At 45.0% G+C, this 22255-nt stretch overlaps 1 protein-coding gene across 4 annotated transcripts in view; it reads right to left on the reverse strand.

Annotated features, from left to right (window-relative positions):
• Positions 1–120: 120 nt before the first annotated feature.
• LOC142949414 (STE20-like serine/threonine-protein kinase) overlaps positions 121–22255 on the reverse strand; it is a 254312-nt gene continuing 232177 nt past the window's right edge. For 3 of the 4 annotated variants that reach the window (XM_076091042.1, XM_076091044.1, XM_076091041.1), the window contains 18 exons: positions 21130–21294; positions 18532–18580; positions 17688–17837; positions 16136–16208; positions 14768–14962; positions 14554–14635; positions 13019–13150; positions 11369–12136; positions 11145–11275; positions 10382–10505; positions 8124–8303; positions 6007–6136; positions 4329–4453; positions 3998–4189; positions 3746–3871; positions 3525–3638; positions 1768–1906; positions 121–827 (listed from right to left, as the gene is read on the reverse strand). In XM_076091042.1, coding sequence (XP_075947157.1) covers positions 661–827; positions 1768–1906; positions 3525–3638; positions 3746–3871; positions 3998–4189; positions 4329–4453; positions 6007–6136; positions 8124–8303; positions 10382–10505; positions 11145–11275; positions 11369–12136; positions 13019–13150; positions 14554–14635; positions 14768–14962; positions 16136–16208; positions 17688–17837; positions 18532–18580; positions 21130–21294 — 3042 coding nt within the window. In that variant the 3' untranslated portion in view covers positions 121–660. Of the gene's footprint in view, positions 828–1185; positions 1375–1767; positions 1907–3524; positions 3639–3745; positions 3872–3997; positions 4190–4328; positions 4454–6006; positions 6137–8123; positions 8304–10381; positions 10506–11144; positions 11276–11368; positions 12137–13018; positions 13151–14553; positions 14636–14767; positions 14963–16135; positions 16209–17687; positions 17838–18531; positions 18581–21129; positions 21295–22255 lie in introns of those variants that run through there. The other variant, XM_076091043.1, reaches the window with a different exon arrangement.

Here is a 22255-nt window from a genome sequence, read left to right on the forward strand (position 1 = left end):
TCCGTCTCTTATCTTTTTATAGTCGTCTGCATTTTTCATTCAATCGGGTTTGTTTTGTAGACTGTTTGTACAACCTGTCAGATAATTGCACACGTGTACCAAGACTGAACACAACTGTAGTACAGAGAGAAAAGTTTATTTACAGCACAATGAACATCAACATTACACAGCTATTCTATTCTATTTTTTTAAATGCATAACGATTTTGATATGAACATTGTTTTCAATCAGAATGTCGTCCATTGACTCCAACTGACCGACAGAACGAGCACTTATAGTTCTGAATGTTGCGAACCTCCAATGAGGGAACACGCTGCATTTCATATAAATAGCTACAGAGAAAAGGTGCACAATGGTTCACTTATTGAATACCTTTGACTAGCCAATCATGAAGAAAATGAGATGATGAGATGATCCAGTCAGGTCCACTTCTCCTTTGCTTCTCAACAGCTGCATCAAATATGACGTCATTCACAACACATCAGTCTGAATAAAAGAAATGCTGAGAGCTCATGTGTTTGTTTCTTCCAACACGGATGCAAATCGGTCTCAAACTGGTAGCTTGCTTCACAGTCAGAGAGCAGAACAGGAAGTTGGCCAACTGGCATAAAACCCGGTGTCAGTATATCCATTAGCCAGCAGGACAATGCAAACAGTATTTCAATAAGAAGAAGAGACTCCATGTGAAGTGGAACTGCAGATGTTCACCACAACAGAAACTCCTTCAAATGTTAAAGAACTTCCAACAGTTGCATTCTTCATTGGTCCCTGATCACCGCTCCTACAGATGCATCTTTTTGTGCTTGACAATAATAAAGTGGTGGTACCTAAAAAGATAAAAGCAGACCCACTGATACAGGTACAGAAATGTTCGTTTGTGCTTCCTATGAACAGTGATGCTCTGTCTCTACTGCATGCTGAAGGCCTCACACAGGGAACACTTCTGCTGGAGAAGGTTCCTGAAGCTCGCTGTGAGATCATGCATCATCTCCAGCTCTACTCACCACAACCTACAACGTCTACCACAGAGATAAAGGACGCCATTAAATATACTGGATCAAGAGTGATCTTAAAAAAATGGATCCGTCTCCTTCAGCAGAAATATACATTCTATGTCATCATCAATTAAAAATGATAAGGTTGCTGTTTAATATTTAACTAAATGAAATCAACAGTTACTTCAAGTTGTATAAAAATGCTTTTTTATTTTTTCATGCAAATGTAGGGAAGCCCCGAGAGGAAAGTGACGAAAAAGTCTGATCTCCAGTGTTTATGACAAAAGGTTAATAAAGATAATCTTTCTGTTCATCTGTGGAAAATGGATCACCACAATATCTCTCGTCTTATTTTCTTCTCAGGACTTCCGTACGATGTCTAAAAAAGAAAAGAATTGAGAATGATCATAAATTGCTGGAATTTCGAACAGATCAAATTCTACAGGCACCGGAGTCTTCATAAAAAACTATTCAATCCCAACAGGAAGGTTGGGCAGACGGCTACTTCACTCCTTCATAACTCTCCTTCAAAATAACCCTAATAGTGTGAAAATATGACAACATGAACAAAATGAGGGCGGAGTCTGCAGACTGAGGAACAAAGTCCAGAAACAGAAATGCTTCTCACAGCCTCCAACAGTTTTCAGAGGACGAGGGCAAGGCAGCTCGGTTAGGTCTGTACTGTCGGTGTGTGTGTGTGTGTGTGTGTGTGTGTGTGTGTGTGTGTGTGCTCATCATGTCCATGTGCACTGTGTGCAGGTCTACTAGAAACCTGTGGATTGGACGCTGGGGATGGGGTAGAACTTGGAGATGCGGCTCTGGCTGGACGGGTTAAGGCACTCGGACTCTCCGCTCATCTTGAAGAACACTTCCTGTTCCTGCAGTTTCCTGGCAAACTCCTCCTCCAGGGCCTGCAGGGTGCACACAGAAACATGAGGAAAGACTGTTGAATCTGGGTCCTTTACATGCAGTAGTGTAAGTAGTGTATGAGCCTCCAGCGGGTAAGGAGTGGGACAAACAGCCCCAGTACTCTCAGGAGGTTAACAGGGGTGACTTTAAAATAGCGTTTGGATTGTGACTCCTAAAGTAAATCACACTGCTTTACTCGTAGAGCAAACTAGCCAACAGCCAGAACGCCATCCCATAATATGCGGTCAGAGAATGTCATGGACGAGGACACATGGTACTGTGTTTTGGCTGACTGATATTTATATCTATAAAGTACACGGATGAAGAAACGCAGCGAAGAGGCTGTGGCTGCATGCGTCGTGTAGACGATGCGGTTGACGGGGACACCGGCCATCAGAAACTTGCACGCAATGCATCCTGGTACATGTAGGCACTGCTGGCGGGGCTCAGTGAACAGGAGGACTCCTCACCTGACAACCAGTTCCCCACGACATCACATAGATACTTAGCTGGAGAAACAGCCTCCTTCATAACAATCAAATGCCTCTTCAATAAAAAGGAAACGATCAGGTTTCAATGAAAGTGAACCGATAAACACTGCAGCTGTTGTTTTCTCTGCAGGTCTGATGAAAAGGTGATCTTTAAAATTCACTCCAGCTGGTTTCACAACTCTCAAAACCACCTCAATCAGCAAAGAAGTCCCAAAGGGCCTAAAGACCAGAGTTTGTAACTGATAAGATCTTCTAAGATGAGGTCTGCATTAACTGGAGGAAGGATCCGAAAGTGATTCATCCCGTTACTGCAAATATTTCAGTCTGGACCAAAGTGATGGAGCGACCATCACTAGAGCGGCTAGCATGGCTAACATCAAGGTGGACCATGGTCATTTATCCACAGACCATGATGGTGGTTATTCCGTGTTTTAATCAGGTCCATATTATGTTTATTGGTTACTGTGCTGTACTACAACTATGGGGACACAACAGTTCTCTAAGTCAGGACTCAACCAGGCTGTAAGTGTTAAATCAGGACAGCAGGAAAAATCCGGCATTGACCAAGAAACATCCCCAGCCTGGACAGTGAACGGAGCCTCCAAAAACAGCCGATTTGACAGGATAGTAGCGCCCCCCCTTCACTTCAAGAACTCTTAGCTGCTCACATGCACTTTTATTAAAGTGGATTGACTGCTTTTCTTTTACTTGACTTTATTGTGTATTCTGTCTCCGTGTCCATGGGACCACGTGTGTTTCTGTTAGGATATCATGTCTGGAGCACTGGACCAAACCAATGTCCCTGTGGTTGATCTGTATTGGAGTCCTTCACCAGTTGAGGCAGTGTTTTCACAACACTAAAAGTATCTGAGTGCTTACTGAAGTGATGCCACGGTAACAACCAAAAACATCAGGAAAATAAAGCTACAATAGATGAACATGGACCGTAAAAGTCTTCCTCTCTTCATTAATCAAACCACAAAGCTTCTTTGGACAATGTCAATGCAACGTATACACAGTTCTGTGTAATCAAACCAGGAAATGTATTGTGAGCTCATGCCTCAATGTGTTCAGTTTATCACAGTCATTACTGTGACACATCTCTTATCAGGAGGAACAGATACTGTACCTTCTTCCTGGGTCGTAGTTTCTCCCTCCACTCCTTCAGCTCCAGACTGTGCTCCTCGTCCAACTCCTTCAGCTTCTGGGTCTCATGTTCAATGAGCAGGTGGCACTTCTCGTTCTGAAACGCACACGGGGGGGGGGGGGGGGGGGGGGGGGGTGTTATGAAGCATATTTCCGTGTCCGGGGCTGCGTGTAAACAGCAGATCAGAAACGCTTGATCTCTACCTGTAACTGCTGAAGCTCTCGGATGTTGGCGTCACACTGCAGCTGCAGGTCTCTCATCTGGTTTTCGTGTTTCTGATGCTGATGGAGCCTCTCGTTCTTCTGTCTCTTCTCTTCCTGCGCTGCAAACTGGAGAACAGAGACACCGTTAGGCTTCTGGGTTCTCATGCTTTTAAAGGAAAGCGGGCTAAGGTTTTGGTGTGACTAAAGATTTGATTTCATTTCTGGCAGATTACGCTCGGTGTTGCCCGTCACCTGTTTGACCTTCTCCCTCTCCTGCTCGGGGGTGATGAAAGCTCCGGTGATGCGGAGGCTCTTCTTGAACATGGCCATGCGGGTCTTGGCCTCGCTGCGCTGAATCTTCGGCAGCCTGGCTCTCTCCTGCGTCTGCTTGTTCTTCATCTCCTCGATCAGACGCTGGTTGTAGCGCTGCATCTGCTCCATCTCCTGCACAGGCCACACAAGCAGAGACACAGAACATGGAGAGGAGCTCGCAGAGAAAGTTCTGACAGGAACAGAAGCACCCGGAGGTTGGAGGGATAATCAAAGAGCTAGATTGAGGCTAAGTGTCTGATGCAGCCGGTACCTTCTCGTGTCTCTTCAGCAGCTGATGTCTCTGCATGAAGTACTGGTCTTTGAGCTGCTGTTTGAACAGCTGGTGTTTCTCCTGCAGATGGCGCTCTTCTAGCTCCCACATGGCAGCCTCCCGTGCTGGAGAACAAAAGACAGCCAACTGATCATTCTCCTCAACATCTGTATTTCTAGATGCTCTGCAGTGAGACGGAGCAGAAGACGTGCAGCGACAGTTACCTCCTGAATGCTCGAGTTTAACAACATCAACTTTACTAATGAGGTTTCAGCTTTTAAGCTCTCAACTATCTCAGTGTGTTTTCCCAGAGAAAGCCCTTGACGGGCTCCTAACGCACAGTAACACCTCAGAGAGTGCTTCTCAGAAGTGTTGTTTGTGCAGCATGTTAAGCACAGATTAAGTCCCAGGCAGCGCTACCTGCTAACAGGCTGCAGTGGTGTCGGTTGGGCTGAGAAGGTCTCAGGCTTGTTTACTGCTTCTCTGACTCCCTATGAATGAGATGCTTCCATTCTATGCTGAACCTTCTGCTAGCACTCTGAGAGGATTGGACAACACGTAGTGCTGACCTGCCTGGAGGAGGACCCTAACATTGGGCCTCATGCAGCAACAGTCTCTTCGATCTCTCTTTGTTCAGAGAAGAAATAAGAGAGGTAACCTCCAGACGGACCAAATGTTCTTAACCATCCAGATCTGCTGAATGATGAATGACAGTGATCATAAATTGATTATTAATATCATCATGAGCATAGGTAACGCCCCCTAAACACTCAATAAGGGCAGCTGTTGTGCTGTTGAGAAGGAGTTCAGCTGAAGTTAACAGAGGCGTATTGTTGAATTAAACAAAGTGAACCTGTGGTTCTCCAGAGCGTCGGTACCGAGGTTACAGGAGAATCAGAAAGCTTCTGAGAGCAGTACGGAAGGCGTTTGGATCTGAATTATGATCAATGGACCAATAGTATGTTCTCTGCAATCCCATCACTATAGTCACTCGAAAACAGCCCATTCATCTGCACACACACCCAAAAAAGATATTCAACACGGTCGGAACGTCTTTGACTTCATTATAAACTGTTGAACTGAACATGTAAGTCAAAGTAATAAATATATAAATCTGGAACTAATCATTAAACTAACGATAGATAATGTAGCAGAGAACATTTTCATTTTTTGAAAGAGGGAAGTTAAAGTGAACATCAGTCTGCTTCACTTCCTGCATTGAATCTTAGTAAGAGAACATCCTGAAGGTGTGATTTGGTGGTTTACATCATTAGGATACGTTCTATTTATTCACAACGTGTTCTGAGGTTTAGAAGTGGCCAGGGTTACATTGTTAAACGCCACTCTTAGAAACCATGAACGTTGGTGCGTGTTCCCGGGGGAAGCAGGGTCTGAAGTGTGTGATGAATGGATAATTACGTGGCTGGATCATTTGGAAGAGAGAGAACCTCAACGGTGGTAAATAAGACAAGGTAACAGAAGGATTTATTGTCCTGCTGCTCTTGTATTGTGGTGTTTTGTTATAGACTCCAGAGAAACAAACTGAAAACAGGTCTGATACGACATGAATACAAGTCGTCTGTCTGCTATAAAATCAGCTGTTCACCGGGACCGCAGAGGTTTACGTGACATGAACACAGCATTACCTGCCTGACAGTAAATCGGTTAGTATTTTCACCTCGGAGCAGCTGCTGCTTGTGGTTGAGGCATTCTCTCTCGACGGTGGCGAGCTCGTGTTTGTGTTGCTGGATGATCTTCTTCAGAGCGGTGTCCAGATCCTGCTGCTGCTTCTGAAGAAACTCCTGTTCCTGGAAGGAGGACAGAGAATACAGCTGACATGACGAAAACACAGGAAGAGGCTGCTGATCTACCATTCAGTGTGTCTGAGAGACCCACGCAGAGTTATGATGATAATAATAATAATGATGATGAGGATAGAAACGACAATCAACATCAGAATAATAACGAGAATAAATGTTCGCCTCATCAGTGAGACACTTCTACACAGAAACCTTTATCCATACATTAACCTGGATTGGCTTTATGAGGCCAGCTGAGTGAGTGAGTGAGTGAGTGAGTGAGTGAGTGCGAGTGTGTGTGTGTGTGTGTGTGTGTGTGTGTGTGTGTTGGCCTACAGGCTTTCTGCCAAGTTCACTTCAGGCTAAGCTCAGCTTGAGCTGAAGGACCAGACGGTAGCAGCAGGTAATAAAGAGCGTTTCACCTGCTTAATCCTAACCCTACCTGGCTTACCTCACACAGAGAGGAATTAGCGGTCATGTGGCGCTCAACGATAACACAGGAAGCACCATCAAGGTGTCTATTGACGCATGTCTCCAAATGTCCACAGTTTACCCAACGGATCTGAGCGTGGCATGTTCTCATGGGAAAGGTAGAACATAAGGAACAACCTGTAAACCGTGAGGCCATGGGCCACTACCTCTATAGAGAACAATGACCCTCACTCATGAACCACACATCATTTAAGAGAACTTGCTGTATTGTGAATGATCTCTTAGGTACAAACACAGTCTGAAGTGGTCCAGACCTGTCCTAGGAGTCATTTGTCCCCATTCCTCGTCTTCATCAGGTCCCTTAATTCTGTTAAAGAGAGACTTTCCTCTCTGGATCTCTGAAAGCAGGACTTCATCATAGGACACAAGGGGCAGGACGTCTAGCCTTATATGGTGTTATTGGGTTGTTAGCGATGCTAATTCACTGTCCTTATGGCAGCGCTCATTTACACACACATGTCACTCACCATGTTAACTCTGGTCATTCAGTTATCTGAAGTTCAGAGAGTTTGCTGAATGTGACGTGGCTCACTCGTACGAGCTCACCAAACGGAAACAAGGAGGAGAAAGTGAAGATAAGAATACCAAAATGTTCTCACATGAGCTCCATTGCTTGTGGATGAAAAGCACTACAATTTACAGCATTTCATTGTCAGCGGTAAACATTTCTCTCTGTGATTTGTTGATCATTTTAGGATTGGTGTAGGCCTGTGCTGATGTATAGAAAAGGTGTGTGTTGTCTCAAGAGTGACGAGTCATGCTTTAAGAGGCCAGACTCCAAATGTGAGGAACACGGGGGTTTCACTTACGTCCTGTATGGGAGCGTTGCACAAGGTGCACGAGGACAACTGAGAGGACTGAATCATGACAAGGGCCACTCCCTGTGGATCACAGTGCATTTTACCCTCCTAGACATTGCTCTAAACACTGCACACTGCACACACACTCTGAACCTGTGACGGGGCAATGCACACTCCGGGAGGAAAAGGGGAAGAAAAGTCCTGAAAGCCCCACCAAACAGCAGAAGAAATATGTGCTGGATAACTCTGTTCCAACAAAAGTCAGAGAGGAAGAGCTGAGAGGAACAGGGAGTGTGCGAGTCAAAGTTCAAAACTCACAGCAAACCGGGGCCCTCATGACCTCATTCGGCTGGGCTTGGACAATATCCTCTTTAATACCTTTCATGATAGCGTTGATCACATGCTTTTGGAGAAAGTCCCACTTCCTGTTTGCCCTATGTCAGAGCAGCCACGAGCAACAGATAGAAAGCAAATGAGAAAGAAGCTGTGGATGGATTAACACTCCGTGACTCGTTTAGCTCCTGTGCAGCTAAACGGTGGTGATGCCAATCAGAGAGGCTTGTGTGTGTGTGTGTGGCGAAGTATCAAAATAACTCACTATAAATAGGAAGTGTACAAGCTATCCCACCCTGCTACACCCGGCCTACATGTGGGCAAAGGGAAGTGAAAGGACATTCCACGCGTCGTGTGTGGAACATGCTAACCTCTTTCTTGCGGTTTTTCAGCATGTTCTGGTACTTGGACAGCTCTTTGTCCTGCTCGGCTTTGATGCGCTTGGCCTCGTCCCTGAGCCGGTTGGTGTGCTCCTGCTCCAGCCTCTCGATGGTCTGCTTCTGCTGCCGCTCCAGGTTCTCCACCTCCTGGTCGTACTGACGCTTCTTACTCTGTAAGGCACAGAGGGTCACGTCATGTCAGTGAAACAAAGAAGCAAATGATGGTATTTAAAGAGGCAGCAGCGTGGGAGGGTCATCCAGCAGTAGGAGTCACTCGAACAGAGAGGATTGATATCGGACACACAAGTGCCGCCTGATACACAAAGTCCAAAGAAAGCTGTGTAAGAACAACCTTTAAAACGTTTTACTAACTATTTCAAAGAAATATTACAAAAATGTCTCCTGTCAATTACAGTCCTTCAGGAATCGGAATTGAAAAGTGAGGCTGACAATAACCTTCGTTCTGTACGTTTTAAAAGGAATGCGAGGCAGCCAACACCTCCATCTATCTATCTAAACCTCAATAGAAGCCACTGCTACAGCGCTAAAAGGTACTAGCAACAAGTAATGACAACTGAAGGGAATCCATCACACAGTAACATCAACAGTTTGCCCTTCACCAACTGCCAGGAAAACCTGGATCTCTGTGCAGTGGAAGAAAAAATGAGTCATCCTCTTTCACCCTTTTTCCTACATCTCTTTTGCGGAGGCTCCATTTAACCACCACAGAGTGACGTCTTTTTATACACAGCCCTGTTTCTTCTGCTTCTGGCGTTCCCTAATCTAGAGATGGCAAAATGTTCTGTTACATCACAACAACTTCACCATTCGTTTTGTGAACCTCAGCCGTGAAGTAAAAAGTGCTGAACCACCTCCCAAAAAAGTGACGGGACTGAATGCTCATGAGAGGGTTTGGAATGCAGAGACACATTCATTTCCATTTTTTCTTGTAGTAAGTCATACTTCTTGTCAGATACCAATACACTCATAATACACGTTTACATTTTCTCCATCCGTTGCTCTATTTTTAAGAACACATTTTTCTGACTGTTCCTTAAAACCTTTTTGAGTGAATAAAAGAAACGGTTCCGTTTCTTGCCGCGTTAAATGAGGTCATTGGCCGGTCTTTGAGGTTTCATGTGTAATTAATCTCAACGCAGTTGTTCCCAAAGTGGATGCAGATTGTCAAGCTAAAATGAGTTTCAAGGTGCAAGCAGTCAGAAATAGCATCAGAGGGAACAGAACAGTTAACAGACATGATACTTCTGTTTTCTGTAAATACCTGAAGCAAAAGCTGCCACACTAAAACTACTTCCTCCTCTGGGCTTGGTACGAGTTCATGTTAAAAGGAGCAGTGTGTAACATTTAGGGGGAGTAATTGGCAGCAATGGAATATCATTTTCATAACTATGTTTTGATCAGTGTATAATCACCTGAAACTAAGAATCGTAGTGCTTCCGTTAGCTGAGAAAAAGCTGTTTAGGTGTCAGTAACCTTGTGGGAAGACCCGCCCTTACTCTGCTTCTGATTGGCTACAGCTTGCTAAACGCTAACATTAGCCTAGCTATGATGCTAACCGGCGTTTCGCACTAGATAGGCCTGGGATGGAAACATTTGAGATGGTGCAAGTACACAACTCAGCAACATGTATAGTATAAATGGTCTTCCTAGTCTTCTTACACTACATGTCATTCACACACCGATGCCAGGACTACCATGGAAGGTGCCACTATCCGTCAGGGCTAGTTAACCATTCACACACACCGATGACACAGCCTACGGGAAAAATTTGGGGTTAGCCGCCTTGCACAAACACATCGACAAGCGGAGCCGGGGATCGAACCGCCGATCTTCAGACTGAACAACCCACTCTATCTCAGAGCCCCAGCTAGGTCTAGTCACTTTTGGACATTTTAACATGACAAAGTTACATATTATACTTTTTAAATGAAGTTTGTGAATGACTGTTTTAAACATTTCAGCAGCCACTGGAACATAATGAAACATATAACACAACAGCTGGTTCCTTAAACTCATTCTGACTCAGCCTCATTTTCCTGCCATGACCAGAACTACGTCATGAGCAGACAATGAGGTGAAGCATGGCTGTGACAGGGCTGAAGACAACCTGGAGAAAGAATTCACGACAGTGAATAATATTTGGTGGCTGGAGGATAAAAACCGCCGTTTGGTCGGATGCATCCGAGCCATGAATCTGAGCCAGGACTTTTCCGAGCTGAGTGACTCACCGTGGTCTCCTGCTCAAAGCGCCGGTAGATCTGTTCCGTCTGCTGCTGCAGCTTGTTGCTGAGCTGCTGCTGGGCCCTCTGCTCCTCCTTCTGCAGGAGACGCAGCTCCCTCAGCTCCTGGCGTCTGGAGACGAGGAGAGAGTAGTGGGTGGTGGCAGAGGAAAAAAAAGATGTTAATTCTGTGTCAGAGAAGTGAACATACATGACCTCATTGGCCCGAGTCTAAATGACGCTGTGTCCTTAAAGCCTATCAGCGCTGAGATGCTCCTCCTGTCATCACTGACGTTATATATATATATATATATATATATATATTTTTTTTTACAAATCGGCATCATTACGTAGTTATTTCGGTGTCCCTTTTTGTCCGTTTATTGCAGTTAAATCACAGAAACATCTGTTTATTTTGTGTTCATAGAGCTGTAGTAAAAACCAGCTGACGTGTCACAGTGAATACAGCTCGATGAAATCCACGGTGCGCCTCCAGATGATGTTATAAAGCCAGTTATAAAGCCACGTACTAAGCAGCCATGGTTGATGGCGGAAATAAATGGCTTAGTTGATAACGGTTTCCATGGAGATAAGCCACTCCTCCCCTGCGGTGCGTCTAGAGCGAATGAAGCGAATAACAACAAATGATCCAGCGAGTAAACTCCCGCGAGTAACGCAACGTGAAGATTAGCTTTGTGTTTGGTGTGAACACAGCATAGGGTTACTAGGCAACCTGTTTACATGATATTTGTAAATGAAGGCAGGTGAATACCTCAGGAACCTCATCTCCTCGTTCTTGGTATCATTGTCACTGATGATCTTTGATGTGGTCACGCTAACTTCCACTCCGTCCACAATGAATTTGCGAGTCTTTTTTAACGTCTTCTTCTGACGCTTGTTGTCCTGGAAAAGAAGAAGAAGAAAGAAGAAGAAGAAGAGTTCATGGATGTTTCTGTAGCTCTGCTGATATCTGAGTGTGTGGACTGCGAGGGTTACCTGTATGGAAATAGATCCCGGCTCTTTTGTTTTGGATAGAAAGCTTGAGATGGACAGATTGAGGTCCACGCTGCTGTTATCTGCAGCTGGGCCGCTCCCCGAGTCTGAATCTCTCTCTCTGTCATCCTTAGCTTTGTCTGGAACCGTTTTCTCATCCTCTGCATTCATCTTCTCCTTTTCTGTGGGCTTCTCTCCATCCTCCTTCTTTGGGACAACGTTAAATTGCTCTGGTAGTGTCAGTGTCACCTTGAGATTTTTGTACCGGTCCTCCTCCTTCTCCTGCTCCTCCGCTGGTGCGTTTGATTCCTCCACAGCAGCTTTGTTCTCCTCCTGAGGAGCGTCGGCGACCTCTGAACCCTCTGTGCTGGCCTGTGGATTGGCTGGACCCTCTGACGTGTCCACTTCCTTTTCATCCTCCACTGCAATCTCCAGCCCCTGCATTTCCTTGGCAGGTGCCTCTGGTTGGGTCTCTGGTTCTGGGGAGGCAACATCTCCTCCTGCTTCTGGGGGCTTTTCCTCCACTGGTTTCTGTTCCACCTCTCCGTCCTCATCTGGAGTGTTTGAAGTCTCCTCAGCTACAGGGGCAGCGGCCTCCTCAACAAGGCTAGTGTCCACCACATGGTTGGCCACAGGGAGCTCAGTGGGTGTGGGCACGGACACAACCGGCTCCACCTTCTCAGGGACCGATTCCAACATGGAGGGAGAGAGGGGGATCTTCTCATCCTCTGAGCTGGCAACGCTGACGTCAGAGGGGGCGCGCTTGTGGCCCTGAAGCAGTGGTGGAAGTGACAGTTAAAGATATTAGTTTCACCTTAAAATACAACACAACAGGGTGCATGAATGACCAATACTTATTAATACCAATTAATCCATCACTTGACCAACAAAAAAATTAATCAGCAAACGGTTCTGATAATAAATTAATCATTTTAAGACATATTTCGAGAAGAATTGCCCAGTTACTTTTCTTTGTGTTCAATCTGGTAAATTGCATATCTTTGTGTTATTGGAATATATCAAGAAAATAATCAGCAGGGTAATAAAGAATGAAAATGATTGTTAGTTGAAGCCCAATATATAAAATACTAAAATGTTTTTAAAGCTGGGTTTGTAACATTCAGTTATTAAGAATATTCAGACATTGGAATTGGAGTGTAAAATAAATAAAATAATGCCACACAACCAAAACAATAAATAAAATGGACTCTTTGGCTCTGTAAATATAAAATGTGCAAATTTGGCACAACGTCCAAGTCTTATAATGGTAAGGAAAGCCTTGGTGTATATTCTGGCATCATGTTGGTGACATTCCTAAACAAACGAGTGTAAACACAACGAGCTTTATCGATGTGGAATCATGAATCAGCAGAAATGATTGAGGTCATGTCCATATATGGTACGATAAGTTAATAATTATAATAATTATCGTGAAAGGCCAACTTATTGTTAATTGTTATAATAATAAAAGACTGGGTGACAATTTACTCACATACTGTACTGAGAATCTGGAAATGACTAAAATGATCCACTGATCATCAAAGCAGATTAAACATTTTTAATATGCTGATTAATTTATCTCAGCTCTAGAAAAAAGTCATAAAACGCTAGCAAGTTCCTTTTGCAAACAGATTTTTATAAATGTTTACACACCAGGTGGGCTTCCGTCTCTTCCTCCTCCTCTTCCTCTTTGTGGTCTTCAATCTCCTCCGTGACCTCAGCCTTTGCCTCCGCTATGAGCTCCCTCAGGGGCCTGCCGTCAGTCACGCTGGACACAAATGAATGCTGCGCAAAAGACAATTCACAATAACACGATTAGTAATCAAGGTTTCATCTCCATCTTAACGGTGTCGTAACATTTCAGCCGCTGCAATAACAACCCTTCGACATAGTTGGCAGCAAGGACTGGACACCCCGCAGACAACTAATCCCACAGACTTTGAGATAGAAACTGCTCACAGTATAACAGACGGTTCTGTTTTGACCGTGCGAGACACAAGATCCAAATAGCACGCTAAACATTACGGTCTTTCCTGCATCCTTCTGTTACTCTTCCTCTGGGAATAAGTCGATCAACTTCTTTGTTGCGTACAAAGAGACTACACACACACACACACACACTGCATCTACACTTTCTGACCACCTCACCTTCTTCGGCTGAGAAATCTGCTGCACATATTCTATCGCTGGCCTGAGAATATGCAGCTTCTTCGATATCAAAACCTTCACCGGCGGCAGACCGCTGTGTTGAATTTTCAAGCCCATCGAGTCTTCCTCTGTGCAGAACAACCCTTTAGCTGCAGCGTTGAAATGTGTTCACTGTGTGTGTGTGTGTGTGTGTGTGTGGACGCGTCCTTACTGCTGCTCTGTACATAAGTGGCTCTGACTCGACGAGCACCTTAAACCCTTCAAAGAAAAGCTGCACTGCTGACGTCAGCGTGGGCACACACTCTGAATGGCAGCTGGTACATGGGTACGGGATGGGGAACGAGGATTATCAGTAATAAAGTTACTTGTTGAAATAAAGGTTGAACATTTTTTTTTTTTAAAGGCTGTGAACTAAGGGAGAGAACAAAAAATCAAAACTTTCAATTTAAATAATGAATTATATATTTTCATTCTGCTCTTTTCATTTATTGAAGTGCCAGTTGAGGAAGTCTGTGTTAAGCTAAAATCCCTTTTCCGTATAGTTTTTACATAAACTGAAAATGTTAGCTTGCACAGCAGCTGGATTCTCAGGAGGTCACGCGAGAACAGCGTCATCACATGAAAATCAAGTAATGCGTTTGTGTCTGGACCATTCAGCTTCCCGTGAGGAGCTTCTGGCAGCTAGGGGCGGGGCTTAGGTGTGTGAGAGACGACATGGAGAGGAGACTGTTGGTTGTTACCAATGGCCGCTCCTGAAGAGGTCAGTGTAGATGCTGCAGTGTCATCAGTCCTATCACTGGAGAGTATTTCTTCATTGGAAGAAGAGCAAAGAACGACACTGAAGGCGTTTCGACATAGAAAAGACTCGCTTCGGTAAGAGTTTGATTGACAGATGGTTCGTCAAACAGTGCGTGTTCTTTTCCAAACCGCTTCTAATGACGGCCTCTCAGATGGTTCTGACGGCTCAGGTTAGAATAAATGGACTTTGTTCCCGTGGAACCAATGCTTACAGACATCCCTGACTGAACTGAAAGAGTTACCTGTAGCAGTTGAGTGGGGTTCCATCTGTTGTCCACATGCTTGTCCAAACACCGCTTTAAGAAGTCACTGAATTCTGGGGACCTTAAGAGTGCAAGTGGTAAAACAATAAGAATTAAGACAATGAAAACTCTACTACATCAAGGATCTCTGCATATCAAGATATGATGTAGAGTTATGCTGAACTAATACATGGCCATTGAACCAGTGACTCACCAGCGTGACGGCTGCATCAGGGTGGGAGGGTCCGCCTTGGCTATTTTCAGCAGGACTCTCATGGGGTTCATCTCGTGATTGGGCGGCTCAATCTGCGCCAGCTCTATCAATGTGACCCCGAGGGACCAGATGTCAGCCTTGTAGTCGTACGGACGGTCCTTGGACGTCTCGCACATCACCACCTCCGGAGCCATCCTGGAAGCACAGAAGGAAAGTCACTGATAGGAGATGTGGAGTCAATGGATGCTTGTTCTATGTACAAGAAAGACAAACTGATAGTGAGTATTAGATTCACTTCTTTCATCAAAGAACTGAAGAAAGGGTCGTCATTGACTAGAACTATGAAGGCAAATCACTGTCAAAATCCGAGAGCGCAAATGAGATCCACAGCGACGAGCGCTTTTACATCGATCGCGCGAGTGACATTCCCGCTCCCGCGAGCAACATTCCCTATTCCTACATATCAGTGACTGGTGTGGGCTTGCTTTGTTTTACAGATTTTGTCAAATCTCTGGTTAGAGATAGCCACTCTCAGTTCATTTTCAATGTTCAACTTTGATCCGTATTTGGTCTTCATTGCAGCAACTGCAGAAAAGCCTGTTTCACATAAATAGGATGTGTCAAAAGGCAACAGTATGCCCATAGCTCTTTGGCCTAGTAGTGGGTAGTCTTTCTCCACTCCAATCCAAAACACAGCCAGTGAATTGGATGTGAACTGTAGTCTCCTTGTTGAGTCAGATGTCATGTCAATGTACTGCTCTTCCTCTGTGGTACCGAGGTCTGCAGTTGCTTGAAAGGGGTCTCGTATCCACTCATATTTTGCAGAATCCTCAGGGAAGTACTTGTGAAAGTGCTTTTGCAGACTCCCACTTCAGATCTGCCTCTTTCAAATAGGTGTCAAATATTTTGAAAAGTTCTTCTGCAATGGCTGCAGGTAGTATTAACTCCTCTGCTATTGTGTGAGCCTTTTTGCATTGGGCGACTCTGTAGGCTACTTTGTAGGAAGCGAGTGGTGCTATAACAGGGACAGATACAGCTTTTACAAAGTGGGCATGACAGTTTTCCAATTTTTTGTTGAAAAACTCAACGTGCTTGTTTACATGTTCGGGTTGGTGGGTTTCCAAGTGTCTTTTTAATGTAGTGGGCTTCATACTGTCTGCCGCCAGTATTTTAGGACACGCAACACACCGGGGTCTCTCTTCTTGGCCGACCATAGTGCTTGTAAAGCTATCTTTACAACTTGTTTGCAATTGTATTTTATATTGTTTTACCGTTGTATGCGGGTTGGTGATGAAGCCCCCCCCTGTAGTTCCACTGTTTGGGAACCACTGGACTAGGAAAACAGGTTTTGTTTGATATTCAGCTCACCAGTAAGGCGTCCCAATGAAAGAGTCTCTCCTCTGCAGGGTTTTGGTGTTTTTGGCAGACACACCAAAGTCAGCTGGAAGACAAGGCAAACCAGGTATTTATCAGAGGAACACCACTGTCATCATTGACTCCCCAAACTAAATAAAAACAGCAGAACAACTAATAATCTCATCAGTGCATGAACAGGAAACAATGTGCCGTTATAATGTTGGGTTTACGTTTTGCATGATGACGTCATGCCTCGTCTGTGTGGCGTGTGAGTAGTCAACAACACCTGCTATTGTGCACGACGCTCATTATGATGTCTGCCATGCAGCAGTAAAGGCCTTTGCCCACCAAGTCTGCAGTTTTAGTCCAAAATGTTTCAAAATAAATACGACCTCATGCGTCAATCACGTTTACTCACAGACTCGGAAACTTTCATCAGTCATAAAGTTTCGAAAAAAACATTTCGTCTTCAGACTGCGTCACAGTTAGCTCGTTTGACAGTTCTTCTTTTAAAGGGGCATTTCACTGATCTCACATCAGGTTCAGTGTGCTTGTCACAAAAGACAGGGATTCAACCTGTGACACCAGTAGAATATCATCTTATCTTGCGTTCTTTCTGGCTCAGTGTCCCATCAACATGGGTCGTAAAAACCCAGACACACTGACACTTTCCTCTATCCACTCATATACTGACTTGTGCACTTGGTTAAAAAACAGCAGACATATAGACAAAGAACAAACGATGAGTTAAACCGCTGTTCTATGGAGTTGCATTATGGGAGTTGCTAAGTGTTAGGCCCGTGCTTGAGACGAGATACCTCTGCTGTTTCAATTCTGCTGTCTGGTTTAAAACTTATTGATTACATATTTCCTTGACATTTTCAGTTTGGTTACAGCTTGGGTGGCCTTCTGGAAATCTTACTTCACACGATAAAGTCACCACATTGTCTCTTGCGCCGGTGTCACATTCATAGAGTGTAATGTCATGAAAAGGATCACATGAGCTGCTGAGCTCGTTGCATTGAAAGTGTGGTAAAGTGCTGACGTTGGTTTTCTGCTCCACGTGATAGCACATGATAGACCGACTGAACACAGAGCTTCTGTTGGAGAGGCCTGTGTGCGTGTGTGCGTGTGAACCATGAGGACAAACACTCGACTCAGATGACTGAATGTATTTGGTCTGCATGTGTGAGAGCGCCTGTAAAAAGGGTGGATCACTGTACAGCAGCTTAATCGTGAGAAAACGGCCAAAGGCACAGAACCTACATCGATAGAATGTGAACTCATTCGTGGTTTGTCCCCTAGAAAAGTACAAAACTAAACTAAAACTTGCATAACTGAACCAGGAAAATGTAGTATAAGAGAGTTTGCCCTAGCTTTTTACTTTCTCCTATACCCTGTATGCATGTATGACACAGATTACAGTTCATGTTTGTAAGATTGTCTTTTCGGAACCATCTATGGATTGAATCATATCCATTCTGGGTATGATGGGGGACAGTTTGAGACAGGGTCTGTAGCTGTACTTCCTGGTGTTAACAGAAGGAGTTAACTTTGCCCTTACCCAGCTTGACGTCCCCGTCCAGCATGAGGAGGATGTTGCCAGCCTTCAGGTCTCTGTGGATGATGTTGTTGTCGTGGAGGTAGACCAGGGCCAGCAGAGTCTGCTTACACACCACCCTGATCTGAGGCTCTGTCAGAGGTCTCTCCAGTTCTACAGGGACCACACGAAGACGCGTGCTTACAATTTATGACTGTGGAGCACGCACACATGCAACCGAATCATAGACGGTTATATGAGCTGTAATAATGAACGAGGACTGTAACGTGCATGTGGTCTACAGAGGTCTTTAGATGTCTTAAGGCCTTTACACACCGGGGGCGCAACCAATAAACCACAATTTCAACAAAAGGTTTGAATAGAGTCACGCAGCCAGAGGACCAACTACCAGGAACCTATTGAGCCAGAGCAGCGTCTGAGGTAAACTGTAGCCTAAGCTACTCTTAACTGCTTTATCGAGTGAATACGAGTTCCCTCTGGCAAAAAGTTACAGTGTATATGTCTAAGGCTTTTATTGTGAAAGGTAAGAGAAGGAGTGGATCTGGTCTGCGCTCTCTTCGTCAAGGTTGAAAGGAATAATAAAGCCTTGGTTTGGACTACGGAGCCTCCGTGTTGTTGTACTATATAGTGTACAAACACTGTGATTGGTTGATGCATATATTTGCGGTGTGAATGCTCAGAAGAATCAACCTCGCTCTGAAAAACCCCCCGAAAAATATAAATTGATGTGCAAATGAATCACACCATAGAAAAACGCTCCCGGTGTGTTAAAGCCTTCACACTGACATGTTTTAGTGTTTACTGTTTGACATTCTAACCCGTATGCAAAGTGGAAGTGCTGACTCACCTAGCATGACTGCATCCACAGCCCCTCCAGCACAGAACTCGATGAGGATCTGCCAAACGTGGACACAGGGAACACAGAGTCAATGTGTTTTACAACACACGTTTGTTCATGTACAACAGCATGCGTCAAACAGCCTTTATCAAATGTTTTAGATTATTTAGAGGTACAACAACAATAATGCGACACAGAGGCGAGTGCAGTAATGCTGTGGTTGAACACAGCGCTCTGTCAAAGCTGTAGTGAGGTCTGGAAGGTTCTCAGGTTCAGAGAGAAATGCATTGTAACTCTGTACAAAACTCAAAAGGGACCCGCCACCATGTACCCGACCTACTCACTCCACTAAAGCAGGTTGAGAAGGAACCTCCACCCAGCCTGCGTGAATGAAACACCCGGAGCCCTTGAAGGCGTTTAGGAGCTTTCAGTACGGCTGTTGCTGTAAGAGGATTGGCCACATTGTGGACAAGGTTTCACACAGCTGCTAGGTCACTAGCTAGCTATATAGCCAGACCTCAGCCTTATTCTGTAAATAGGATTAAAGCTTCTATGGAGGCAACACTTGAGGCAGGAGTGAGTATGATCAGTAGGTAAGGTAGAGCATCTGGAGCAGAGTGTCGTTATTCAGCCCATGATCCTCTACACTGACATCTGGGGAACATTTCGCCAAATGTCACACATTAAGAAAGAGGAAGTAAAGGCCGCAATTCTGCTACTTTGCAACCATTGAGAAACTAATTGTGGTTGATACGTCGGTTAAGGCCCGAGCTTATGTTACAGGGTCAGCCTGCGTTTCAAATGGCAAGTTACACAATCTTCTAAGAGCCTATTTATAAAAACTAACTTTCATCAAAGATCAATGGCATTCCATTACTCAGTTGAGCTTTTCAAGGCTGTTCTACTTACAACAACAAAGCCCTTACAGGACACACAATGCCTGAAGTCTCAGAACGGTCTCGGCTGGTCAACACACACACACACACACACACACTTCTAGTGTTTCTCTGTAGGCGTGCTGTTGTGTTAGCGGCTCTGCTGTTCTACAATGGCCCCACAGTGGTTGCTCACCACGGGCCCGGGCTTCCTCTCTCCTACACACAAACACTTGGAGAAGTGTGCACCCACAGATTTACTAATCCATTCATGTGGCGCACAGAAGGAGGATGTGAGACTATATGTGACCTCACCTAAATTAGCAACATCACTTCAAACTGGAAACAAAATGTCAACGGATGACACATGCAGTTCTGAAGTGAGCCACCTCCCCACCCTCCCGGGTTAAGTGGAATGAAGCCTTTCATCTCCAGGAGGAAATGTCCTGGACACTCTCTCCTCTCTGATCAGGTGGTGCACAGGCCAAGATACAAATCAACACTCAACCTCCATCAGGCTACGGCCATTGTTCGGAGGACAATGGGGAGGAAAATGGGGAGGAAAGGGCCGGGCACTGAAATGAAATACTCAGGTAATCAACAGAGTGTATAAAGACCCCACTGTCTTCTAAGATGCTTGAGTACTGACTCACATGAGGCAATGTGGTGCTGGCTTCTGGAGTGGTTAGAGATTTATTCTACAGGAAAGAGGACCAGCCTGTAATCTATCTCAGTCACTGAGTTCCTTCCACACACACACACACAGTTTATGTATTCATGAACACTTCCCTCATGAGTCTAGTGTAGAATCCCTATCTGCTGACACAGGTTTGCTCCAAGGCCGAGGTAAAGGGCACTACTTCTACACAACTAGTCAGGAGGGCCCAACACTGATGCCCCTGGTGGGACACCTCAAACTCAGACTTTGTGTTGAAAGGAATAGACAAACTAGTTTCCAAAGATAACAGATGACCACAATAAAGATGGGCTAAAGTGAAGAACAAAGGCATTTAAAAGAAAAGCTCAAATCAACAGCAGCTGGATTATAAACTGGTGTGATGATTAACAGCTCTAAAAGCTGCTCCTTTCTGCTGCTCATGTGAACTTTGGCCTCAAATGTGGATAAGAAACGACAGTAAGAAAGGAGCTTTCATAAAGCCTTGCAATAATAGTACAGTCCATCTATTCTCCTCCTCTTATGTGGGGCAGCAGGCTCAGCAGGGCCTCTAGACGGCCCTCTCATCCAGCAATATGTTCCAGAGACTTTCCCAGACCAGACGAGATATATAACCCCTCCAGTGTGTTCTGGGTCTATCCCAGGGGACGTGCCCGGAACACCTCTAAAGGTTGGCGACCATGAGGACCCCGATCAGACGTTGAACCCCGCTCAGCCGGAGCCTTTAACGTGAAGGATCAGCGTCTCTACTCCGCGCTCCCTCTGGCTGAGCTATGAGGGAAGCTCATTTCAGCTGCTTGTATACCCGCGATCTCGTTCTCTGAGGTGAGGGTCGGAGCGTTGATGGACTGGTGAATCTTCACCACAACGGTCCAGGTTCATCACTGCTGATGAGCCTGGACCGTCTCTCTGATACTTGACCTCACTCACAACCCGGAGGGAGCAATCAAATAGTACAGTGATGCAGAATCAATCCACATGTTCCCCTGCTCGAGTGGTAATACAGAGGAGACACTGATGACATTGTCGGTCCGGAGAGCTCTTCCCTCTACTCACCCACAGTTTGCTCTCAAAATAGAAAGCGTCGAGCAGTTTGACAATGTTTTGGTGGTCGCAGGAGGCCAGGATTTCGATCTCCACCATGTAGTCCTCCAGCTCCTCCTCCGTCTTTGTGTCAATAACTTTGGCTGCAGCTAGAATTCCCGTCTGTTTGTTTTGAGCCTGTAGGAGGAGAACGTTATCCGATATTTGTATGGCCAAAGCGCAGTTATTCAGGTCAGTCTTACGTCTTTCTTTTCTTGTGCTCTGATCGAGTTCAGGATGAACACATGTAATGTAATGGAAGACTCAGAAAACTTGGTTTATGTTGGACTTAAAGTTGTCTTGACTTTAGACCTGCAACAAACACCGCACACACCCATTGAGAGGATCTAAAGACATCAAATACACCTGCTTTGCTGCAGGTCTGAGTAAGTTAGACAGGTCTTGTTAAAGTTTGTTTTGGCTTCTCTGCAGGCAGGATGTGCTCAAAGGAGTCACTGCTGCGATATGGGATGCAGCCACTTCCTGATGACCTGCCCGTGTTAGCCATACACGCCATTTAAAAATACATACACCCCCCCATAATCTACTCATGGGTACTAAAGCAGACAGCTTGTGTTTCACTATGAATCAACAGCGAGGACTATCCCAGTGATCATCAGTGCAGCGGGGCATTACACAGCTCAGACACAACTCTGCAGTTTACTATTCATAGATCTCCTTCAACTTGACTCCGGAACGTCACCGTTGGACAACCAGGAACTGCTTCCATAGAACCACAATGAAGGATCTGTTTTGGTACTTTTTCTCCTTTCTTCAACAGTCGGTCTAGTTCACGTAAGCCCTGCCTGTTGGAATGCTGGGAAATTGACATGTGATGAAATCATTGTGCAAGACGATTAGGCTTAAATTAAGTATGATACTAAATAACACCCCATTTAAAACTCTCGGGTAAGTCCAACTGTTTCAAAGTGTCCAAAAATAGCATTTGGCACCAAAGAGCCAAACAGTCCATGCAAAGTGCATTGATCAGCCACAGACTTCCTGCTATCAGACCTGGTCCAGCCCTGCTGTGTGACAACATTTACTGTCACTCATGCAAATGAAGCACTCTGGCTCCAGCAATGCACTGGGGTGAAAC

This window comes from Anarhichas minor, unplaced genomic scaffold (assembly GCF_050575085.1).
Source record: "Anarhichas minor isolate MPS153535 unplaced genomic scaffold, ASM5057508v1 ptg000014l, whole genome shotgun sequence".
Taxonomy (NCBI): Eukaryota; Metazoa; Chordata; class Actinopteri; order Perciformes; family Anarhichadidae; genus Anarhichas; species Anarhichas minor.